This window comes from Balaenoptera borealis (assembly GCF_965194805.1).
Source record: "Balaenoptera borealis genome assembly, chromosome: 1".
Classification (NCBI taxonomy): domain Eukaryota; kingdom Metazoa; phylum Chordata; class Mammalia; order Artiodactyla; family Balaenopteridae; genus Balaenoptera; species Balaenoptera borealis.
Window position 1 is genome coordinate 184,486,876 of NC_138860.1, and position 9,841 is coordinate 184,496,716.

General features: G+C 53.8%; 1 protein-coding gene across 4 annotated transcripts in view; it reads left to right on the top strand.

Annotated features, from left to right (window-relative positions):
* The window catches only part of DHRS3 (dehydrogenase/reductase 3), a 40,569-nt gene extending 37,808 nt beyond the window's left edge, over window positions 1–2,761 (top strand). For all 4 annotated transcript variants that reach the window (XM_082382275.1, XM_082382276.1, XM_082382277.1 and 1 more), the window contains one exon: window positions 2,240–2,761. In XM_082382275.1, coding sequence (XP_082238401.1) covers window positions 2,240–2,324 — 85 coding nt within the window. In that variant the 3' untranslated portion in view covers window positions 2,325–2,761. The remainder of the gene's footprint in view (window positions 1–2,239) is intronic.
* The last annotated feature ends 7,080 nt before the right edge of the window (window positions 2,762–9,841 follow it).

A 9,841-nucleotide genomic window follows, 5' to 3' on the forward strand; every position in this document is an offset into this window, starting at 1 on the left:
TATGGGATTTATACATTTATTCATTTATATATAGCAAGAAAAAATCCATTCAGTGTTAACATAAATGATATTTTTGTGAAAAGTAAATGTATTTTCCAAAAAAAAAATGTAGTAAGAAGAATGGCATTATTTTATATTTTTGCAAAGCTCTTTATTATCTGAATTAATTGAAGATAAATGGATGCTCATATCTGCTTCTGATTTTAATCTGTTGATGTCACATGTCATGTAGCCTCTGGAAAACTCAACTGTACACTCATGAGAGAATGAGAGTTAAAAAGTCAAATCCTATCTCAGTATTATAATAAAAATAGTTTGACCTCACAGACAGGCCCCTGGGCATGGGTTCAACCCCTGGTTGGGGAACTAGGATCCCGCATGCTGTGTGGCACGGCCAAAAATAAAATAAAATAGAATAAAATTTTAAAATGAACATCAATTAATGGGGAAGACAGGGATTTCGTTGCCAAAGGCTCGGGATTCACGGAAACGTCCCTGGTGGGATTTACCAGGGCAGACCACCTTGGCGGGTAGGCTTTACAGAGGAGACCATCTTCCTCCAGAATTTGCCTAGCATCACATTCCCTAGAACTTTCCAGACTCTGGGCAACAAACCATTCCCCTCCCACTCCCACACTGAAGGGGCCATTGCAGGTGCCCCACGAAACACTGTTTGCATGGGCCTCTCATGCTGCAGAGAGAGTTTTGACCCTGGAGCCCGAGTGACCATGGACTCTTGGCTCCTCTGGGCCCCCAACCCCCAGCTGACTGAACCCCTCTGACCTGAAAGGCCTTTTCAGGAGGTGAAGCACCCAAGTGCCTTTATCAGATGTCAACCCCCAGGAAACCAGGTTCCCCTCTGGCTGCTGTGGACACAGTGGGCATCTGAGGAGCCACTCTAACTGCAGGCAAGAAACCTCAGGACCCGGGGACACGTCAGTCCGTCCCCTCTCCTCCAAACTCAAAGCCCCTTCAGTGACACAGAGTAGGGGACTCCCGGCATTCAGGCCACACCTCAGCCTCCCTCAGTCCATCCTGACTGTTGCTTTGAGATGCTACTTGGCCGCCTCTGTGAGCCTTGGAGAGCAGGGACTTGGATCCTCACCAAAGCCAAGCTGATCGTCCACCTCAGGGAGCTTCTTAGAAGTTTTTGGGGACATTCTAGAAAAAAGCTAGTTTGTCTAGAACACCTCAGCACTCTCCACAGTAAGCACCCAGCCTACATTTTCTGTTCTATCCCCCACTACTTTCCCACAAGAAGCAGAGGCCAGCCCCTCCCCATTCCCTGCACCACGCCCCCTTTCACCTTCCCCAAGAGAAATCTTCAGAGGCTCAACTCTATTGCCACCACCCCCAGGAAGCCTTCCAGATTGCTCCAGCTGGAAGTGAGGCTTTCCCATGTTGCAACTAGAATGGGCCAGGGCCCTTCAATTTCATTCAACAGAGGAACTGAGGGTGTCCCTATACTGGGCCCTGTGCTAAGTGCCGGGATCGGAGATGAAATATCTACCGCAGAGGCACCCATGGGCTTGACAAGTAAACAGCAAGCACAACTCCGGGGCTTGTTGGGGAAGCACAGAGCTATGGGGAACCCCAGAAAAGGCCTAGGGGTGAGTCTGGGAAGTTTCCTACAAGAAGCAAGAAATTGTGTCATGCTGAAGAACAAGGCCTGAAGGTATCTGCAGGTATTTTACTATCTGGAGGGACATAAAGGATGAGAAGTAAAACCTGAGGTCCCAGCTATAAGAAAACATCACTATGGAGCAGAGCAAACTTGGCTGAGAATCTTGAGATGGCAGAGAGGACAGATTTTGGTATCAACTGTATCATGTGCACAATGTGGCTGCTTAATAAATAATACATAGAAAAAAAGAGGAGGTGACACCCAGTACCTAACTCCTCAGCCCCATACGGTAAATATTTGTTGAATAAGTGGCATTTGGAGTTAATTGATCTCTGAGATACTTATGGGCCCTAAAATGCTAAGAGCGTGGCTTTGAGAGTTTGTAACACCCACCCTTTACCTTGTAAATAGCTATTTATCTACTTACTTGAAAGCCCTTCCTCCATGGAGGGGTGGGTAGTGGTGGCTTGTCGGAGGAGCCGCTGTATGTTGGAGAGAGGGGTGGGGAGAGCTTATGGGAGCCATCACTTTACTACACCTCTTGTGTGGCTACCAGTGACCCAGCCACTGGTCTCCCCACTAACCATCTTCTCTTTTCCCTCCCCACTCCACCAGCATACTCCCACAGGCTGCCCTCGAGGAGATCCACAAATTCTCAGGAACCTACACCTGCATGAACACTTTCAAAGGGCGAACATAAAGGCAGGACGCAGAGACAGGCTCAAAAGCCACAGAACCTGAGGGGGCATGGGCACCTGGGCACACGCCCATGTGCCTGTCCCTTGACACACTTCTGCTGGATGAGCAGGACTGCTCCTCTCCTGGGGAGGAATCTGGCTGCGCCCCCAGGCCAGCCCCAGGACCTTTGCACAGGACTGATGGGTGTAACTCTGACCCCCGTGGGGAGGCAAGAAACCAGCCAGCAGCTGCCTTGACACTTTTGTACATTTCTGATTCTGTAGAGTTTATTGTTAAATTGCTTCTCAAGTCTAACCAGCCTCGGCAATGTGCATAGACTATTTCCGGGAGGGTCTGTGCCCGCACGCTCCTCCTTCCCCTCCAAAATCCACTCATCCTCAGCTTGTGCAAACTGGTTGAACGGCAGGAATACAAAATAAAGAGAGATGGCTTTTGCGAGTTCCTTTGTTGAAATCCTTGACCTCTGGTCCTTAGTGGGCAGTGGGGAGGGGACCAGACCCAACCACAACACGCCATCCTTTGAGAGAGAATTGGTCTGCTCAGGGTCCCCAGCTGCCGGGAGTGGAGTACGCAAGAAGGAGGCAGAGATCGGGAGAGAAACTGGAGCCCAGGCCTGGGGGTACATGGCTCCTTGCCAGCTCTGCCAGGCCCTGCCCAACAGCCATGGGTTGGGGGGCACTTTGCCTTCCTACCTGCATCCCTGGTAGGACCATAGTGACCTAGTCTGCAGAGACCGGATCTCTGTCCTTCCACAGCCCCACCAGCCACCAGGCCACCAACTCAGCAGAGCAGAACCAGGCTTTATCGAGCCCCTACTGTCTACCTACCGTGTGCTGGGTGCTGAGAGGGGACTGTTGCTGAGAAGCCAAAAGTCAGAAGTCCACCAGCACCACAAGGCCAGTGCCAAGGGGGTGCTATGGGCCCCTGGGCCAGATTTGATCGCAGGGGGTAGTAGTGAAATAGCAAAGGAGAGGGAGGTCTGGAACGGCAGAGGGGATTAACGTGGGCTCGGTCAATGGAGAAAAACGACAGCCAAGGAGATGTGGGGAAAGATGCCCCAGCGTTCCCCTGGTGTGTGTTCTCTCCTGCTGCAGCAAGCTTAATAAACCTGACCTTGGGCCGGGGGACAGGTGGACAACGGAATCTCAGCTAAGGCGCCTCCATCCACGCAGCTCTTGCAGGTGGGTGGCGGGGTGGGGGAGGGGAGCAGGCAGTGGTTCCAGGAGGTGATGGAGAAGGACCGCAGACACGAATTCAATGGAGAAGCTTGCTGGAGCGTTGCACCAATCCTGCACCTTCACACAACTCACAGGAGAGGAAGAGTAGGCTTGCAGCTCAGCTGGTCGTCAGTCTGGTCTGTGTGCAGAGATGCCAAGTCACGACCACATCCACTGTTTATTGAGCACCTACTGAGTAGCCGCCAAGCCCTGAAGCTTAACATCGTAACTGTTATTTATCCACTGCACCTAGCAGCAGTGGAAGACAAAAGTCAGCTCTCGGGAACCCCTTTAAAGACTTCCAAGAGCTACGACGTGCATCAGACAAAATATGACCCCCAGGTGTCCATGGCTTCCAACAACGGAGCTTGTGTTACAATTGCCACCTGTCCTTGGAGGGTGGCTGTGGCTCTGCTCCGTGTCCCCTTCACTCTAGGGCCCCGGCTGACACAGGTGCCTCCATCTGGAATGATGTCATCTTGGGGCAGAAATAGACACACCTGGGAACCTGCACGCTGGCTCTGAAATTTTCTCCCTGGAAACAACGCGCATCACTTCTGCTCACATTCCGTTGGCTAGAGCAGGTCACGTAGTCAAGCACTCTAAGGATGTCACTGGGCATACAATCCCCCTGGAGGAGTGGTCAGTAATTTTGAACTATAATGCAATCTGCCACACCGTGGAAGGAGCTGTCCATAGGAATAGAAGGAAAAATGGAAACGTAGGCAGAGGATGGAAGAGGCAGACAGATACTGCGCTGGGATGGGGTGGCCTCCGGGTGATACACACCAGGTTCTGAGCAGAGCCCCAAAGAGGCATTGACCTTTCAGGGGGTTGGTATTAGAAAGACCACTTCAGAGGTGAGAAAACAGGCTCAGAGCAGGGAAATTGGGTGCCCAAGTTTGTAGGGCTTGTGAGCACCGGAGCCCGAATTTGAACCCCGCTCTCCCTGACCCCCTCACTTAACTGTGGCAGGTGATGGGGATGCCAAGCCAGGACTCGTCACTTTCATTTTGGTCCTTGAGGGTATGTGTCACCAAAGTGTGTGTGTGCGGGGCAAGCTCCTGAAAGGGTCCAGCCTGCGGAGGTCGGGCCCGGAAGGGCCACACCCGCACCATCACCCCACTTTGGCGTGTGGACACAACGTGGGCGGGTCCACTGGGCATGGCCTGCCCCGCTGCTGTCCCGGCACCACAGCCCAGGTGCCTGTCACTGGCTGTCACAGGAGATAAGTTAGGGGTGGCACATCTCAGTGGTCAGGGATAGATGAGGAAGGAAGGGGGTTCTGTCTGCCGAGCCCCGACTTTTCTGGCCATCCTTGAGTGGCGGCCCATTTCCATGCTCACAGGCTGGCTCATAGCCTTTTGGAGAGGATTTGACTTTTGAGGCTGCCGTGAAACTGGGCACTTGGCCTGCAGTCCGGGAATGCAGTGAGGACCCCAGGGGTCTGAGTGGATCTGGGGGCGACGAGGCCCAGCCAGCCCTCCCCAGGGCCCACTGAGACCAGAATCGCTGTCTTGGCTTCAGGGGGACCTCGTGTCTTCCCAGAGCCCCAAGGGCTCCTCCTGACAGCCGGGCAGGGCCTGGTCCCTCCCTACCCACTCCCTCTCCTCTGGGATGCTTTCAGTCTTTTTCTGGATCTTTTCCCAGAGGAACCAGGGAAAAAGCCTTGGGCAGGTTCCCAGGAGGCCGTGTCCTGCTCCCTCCCCCGATGGTTCAGCCACTTGGGGAGCCTTGAGAGTTAAAGCAAAGAGCTAATTCTGTCCCTTAGCTTGGTTTCCCTTAGCTTAGCCAAGCAAAGGAGAGTGACAAGCAATGAACTCCAGCTCCTTGAATCCCCCGAGGGGCAGAATGGGGTGTGCCAACCCTACAAAGAAGAATTGGGCCCTGGGAGATGACCCAGTTGCCCCGCCTGGGGCTCCTCCCCACCTCCAAAGAGAACCAGATTGGAAGTGGGCAGGGGGAGGCGCCAGACCCGAGCGCATCTGTGCTCGGGGACCAGGCTATCTGGCCCAGCAAGTGGTCCGGAGTGGAGTCCTGTGGCCACTGTCCTGCTCCCAGGGCCAGAAGGCTTGGAAAGTGGACTCCCTTCTCCTCAGGCCAAACGGATGGTCGGGAGGGACCAGAGTGGCAGAAAGCTCCTGGGCTGACCGCAGGGCTCAGCCCAGCCCCACCAAGAGCCCTTCTGATGGGGCAGACAGCCCATGCCCCTAGGGACACCCCAGTTTGATGGCGGACAAAAAAAGAACCAGCTCACAAACATACAAATTCTGCAGCCCAAGTGCCGAGCAGCACGGAGGGACGAGAACAGTTGCAGGAGGGGCTGGGCATGGGGGTCATTGAAGGGTGGGTGGGGCCCTCCTACCCGCACATCTGGGATTGCTTCTGAGGCATCTTCTCCAACTTTCCGGAAAGGCCTTTCAAACGAGGCGGGGGGTTGGGTGGGCATCCTTAATAGGAGCCCAGAGGTCTGTGTGAAGAGAATATCTATACACAGACAGCCCTCCCCTCAGGCAAAGCCAGGAGGTGACAATGTCCCTCGACACAGAAGGAAGGCCTGGAACAGCTCGTGGAAACCCCAGTCACTCTGCACCTTACACTGGGGCTGTTAGACGGAGATTCGATTGATTAACGTTCCTTAACACACTTCTCTTCATAAACTGAGGGCCACCAGCTATGGACCAGAGCCGGGGCCTGGGGGACCCTGCCCCTCAGCCGTGTAGGGTCCAGCTGTGCCCCCCTCAGCCCTCATGGCCCCCCTGAGGCTCTCAGCTTCCAGCAAAGCAGCAGACCCCTGGGTCCCAGCTTCTCCCAGCCCACCAGGAGGCCAGGAGGTTCCCCAAGAGGAGGGAGGACCGGTATCTGGGGGGAGAAATCCAGACTCTGGAGTCCCACTGGCTCTGTGACCTCCTGTGTGTGATGTCACCTTTCCTACCTGCGGCATGGACCAGACGTTCCTGCCCTCCTGCCTCCTGGGCTGGGAAACTCAAGGGCATGATGTGGTGCTGGCAGCTCCCACGGCTCCCCGCCGGGACCCCGCTGCCCCTCGGGCTTCTTGGGGCCGCCGTCTTGGCCTGGCCTGTGATAGCAGCACCCTTCATCGCTTGGCTGGCTCCCTTGTGGTTGGACTGGGAGGAGACTGGCTCAGAAGACCCCAGCATGGGCAGTGGGGGCAGGGGACGGGGAGGCCCTGGGGAGGGCAGAGCAAAGGGGCCCGAGGGGGCGGGGTGGGAAGAGGTGCTCCATGGGGACCAGGAGCTGCTGTCCTCCTGCACACAGGGTGCAGGGGTGGGAACACTTCTCTGGCACCTCCCATCATTGCTGGCTCTGGGCAGGGCCTTTGCCCCCAAATCCCTCAGTGGCTCGGGAAGAAAATAAACACAGAAGTCCCCCCAGGCAAGGCTGGGAGTGGCAGGATGGCCACTGCCCCGCTGGGAAGCTGCTCTGGGCAGGCGGATGGCAGGCCTCGGAGGCAGAGTCCTCAAAGAGCCACCCTCCCAGACGGGCTGGAGGGAAGGCAGCCGGTCCTCGGCAGTGTGACCTGGGGGGGCCACTGAATTCTCTGGACTGAAGCAGCTGTGACGGAGTATTTCCACAGAGCCTTGAGGCCAGATGTCAGGGGGCTAAAGTTACCAGGTCCAATCCAGCATGATCAGGCCCAGGGCCCCTGTCCAGTTCAGGACACACAGGCCGGCCTCCAGGAGCCCCTGGGGCTCCGCGCGGGCCCCCCATCCCCGCCTGCAAGCCTCAGATGTCACCTCTGGAAGACGCCCCACGTGCCCACCGTGGCCTGGGTTGCTCCATCTCAGCCTTCACTTGTTTCCTTCATCACCCGTCTCACCATTTGCCATTATTATTATTTTTATATATAACAGCTTTATTAAGATAGAATTCACATACCACACAATTCACCCATTGAAAGCGTACAATTCAATGGCGCTTAGTGTACTCACAGCAGAGTTGTGCAACTGTCGCCACAAACAGCTTTTGGAGCATAAACGCAGGATGTGGTCTTTTGTGTCTGGCTTCTTTCACTTAGTATAATGTTTCCAGGGTTCATCCTCCAAGTTGTAGCACGTGGCAGGACTTTGTTCCTTTGCGTGGCTAAAAAAATCTCCCGTTGTGTGCGTCTACCACAGTCGTTTCCCCGGCATATCAGGTCGTTATTATTTGCTTGCTGTCTTGGTCTGTCTGGCTCTCTCTTCCCCTCTCAACAGCCACTCCAGGAGCCCAAGGGCAGGTCCACCTTCTCTCAGGACCTAGGAGAGTTCAAGGTGCAGGCGACACTCGGTAAATATTTGCTGTCTGAGTGAAGAGGGGCGGACCCTTTGTCGGAGGCAGTCAGCATCACAACCACCTTCCTGTATGTATACACCCACCCGGGCCCCTGAATAATGAAGCCGACATTTATGGTTACATGTGCAGGCGCCCCCCCCGCATGTCTCCCGGTGGCACTCTGTCGGGGGCCGTCCTGTGCATTGTAGGAAGTTTGGAGCATCCCTGGTCTCTACTCACTCGGTGCCAGTAGCGCCTTCCCTTCCTAGTTGGGACAACCGAAAACATGTCTGCAAATGTCCCCAAGGAGCTAATTCGCCCGCAGCAGAAAAACCTCTGGTCTGCACACATTTTCTTCGTTTCTTTTTCATCACAACCCGGAGCAGTGAGAGGCGGAATTACTGACACTGAGGAGAGGAGGAGTTCGGCGGTCTGACCCCAGAGAGGCCGGTAGCAGAACCCGGACGTGACGCCTCTGCCCCCAGGGGTGGGCCCTTGACCCCCAAGCAGAAGCCAGTGATCCAGGAGGCCTCAGACCCCTTGCGCCGGCCAGGCCACCACTTGACTTTCTCTTTCTTTGGACTCAGTTTGAAAACTTCCTCATGCTGCCCTCTTGGTGAGTCGAGCCAATGCTGCAGAATTTTCTGGCCTGCCAGCCCATCCCGTCATCCCCCCCCCTGCCCCCCAAAACAAATCCTGGTCATCATTCTTTTCATTTTTCAATGTTCACAAGACAAAGGAAATAAGCACTCAGAGCAAGCACAAGCTGTGTTTGTTCCTTGCTGCTGCTTCCACGTAACTGGATCCTGCTTGGGGAGGTCACACTGGGGACCTTGAGCAGAGCCAGGGCCCGGGGCTGGCCATGGCCACATTAATGTCCACAGCCCTGGCCTGTGCAGAGTGGGACAAGGCAGATCATCCCCCAAATGCCACGAGGTATTCCCCACAGCGGTGGGCTTCTCGTTGGGGGTTCTGGCCCGGCTCTCACCTTCTCAGCCTCGCTGGGTCCCCACTGGCTGAGGGCCAGCTGCCGGCCTGGGGGAGCCAGAGCCATGGAGTGTGCAGAGAAGGGGAGAGGCTGGACTTTGGATCTCAGCTCCTCGGGCTGAGATTCCAAACCCTGGACCTTGAGCAGGTAACTTAACCTCCCTGAACTTCAGTTTCCTCGTCTGTAGGATGCGACCAATAGCCCTGTCCTCTATTGAGTTGTTTGTGAAAATCAAGGGAGTAAAACACATAATAATTAATGCATGTGTGCTTGGTATTAATAAATACCAAGTAAATTATAATTAAATACCAAGTTAATTAATAAATACCAAGTGTATTATAAACTAATACATTTATATTATGTTATATATATTTTATAATAAAAGTAATAAATTAATTGTGCCTGGTACATAATAGACCCTCAGTGCTTCATCTATATTTAATAATTAAAACCTTTCAATACAGGAAATGGAGGCAGAGAGAGATGCCGTCATCCATCCACCTGAGGCTTATGACACTGCTAGTAAGTGGCAGAGTTGGGATTTGAGCCCCCGAGTCTAGCTGCAAAGCCCTTGTGCTTAACCCCTGGGTTTCACAGCTTCTTGAATAAGAAGCCTAGAACAGTTGGCCCTCCATACCCACGGGTTCCGAATCCTCTGAGTCAACCAACCATGGATCAAAAATATTTATTTTTAAATTCCAGAAAGTTCCAAAACACAGAACTTGAATTTGCTGGCCCAGCAACTATTTACATAGTGTTTACATTATATTTACAACTATTTACATAGCACTTACATTGTATCAGGTATTATAAGTAATCTAGAGATGATTTAAAGCATGCAGGAGGACGGAGGCCGTGCGTGGGTTATATGCAAATACTACACCATTTCATACATGGGACTTGAGCATCAAGAATTTGGTACCCACTGGGGGTCCTGGAACCACCCCCCGTGGATACCAAGGGATGGCTGTGTGTAACGAAAGTGGAGTACAATACTTGCCATTATTCATCGCTCTGCAGCCAGGCCGCCGGGACTCT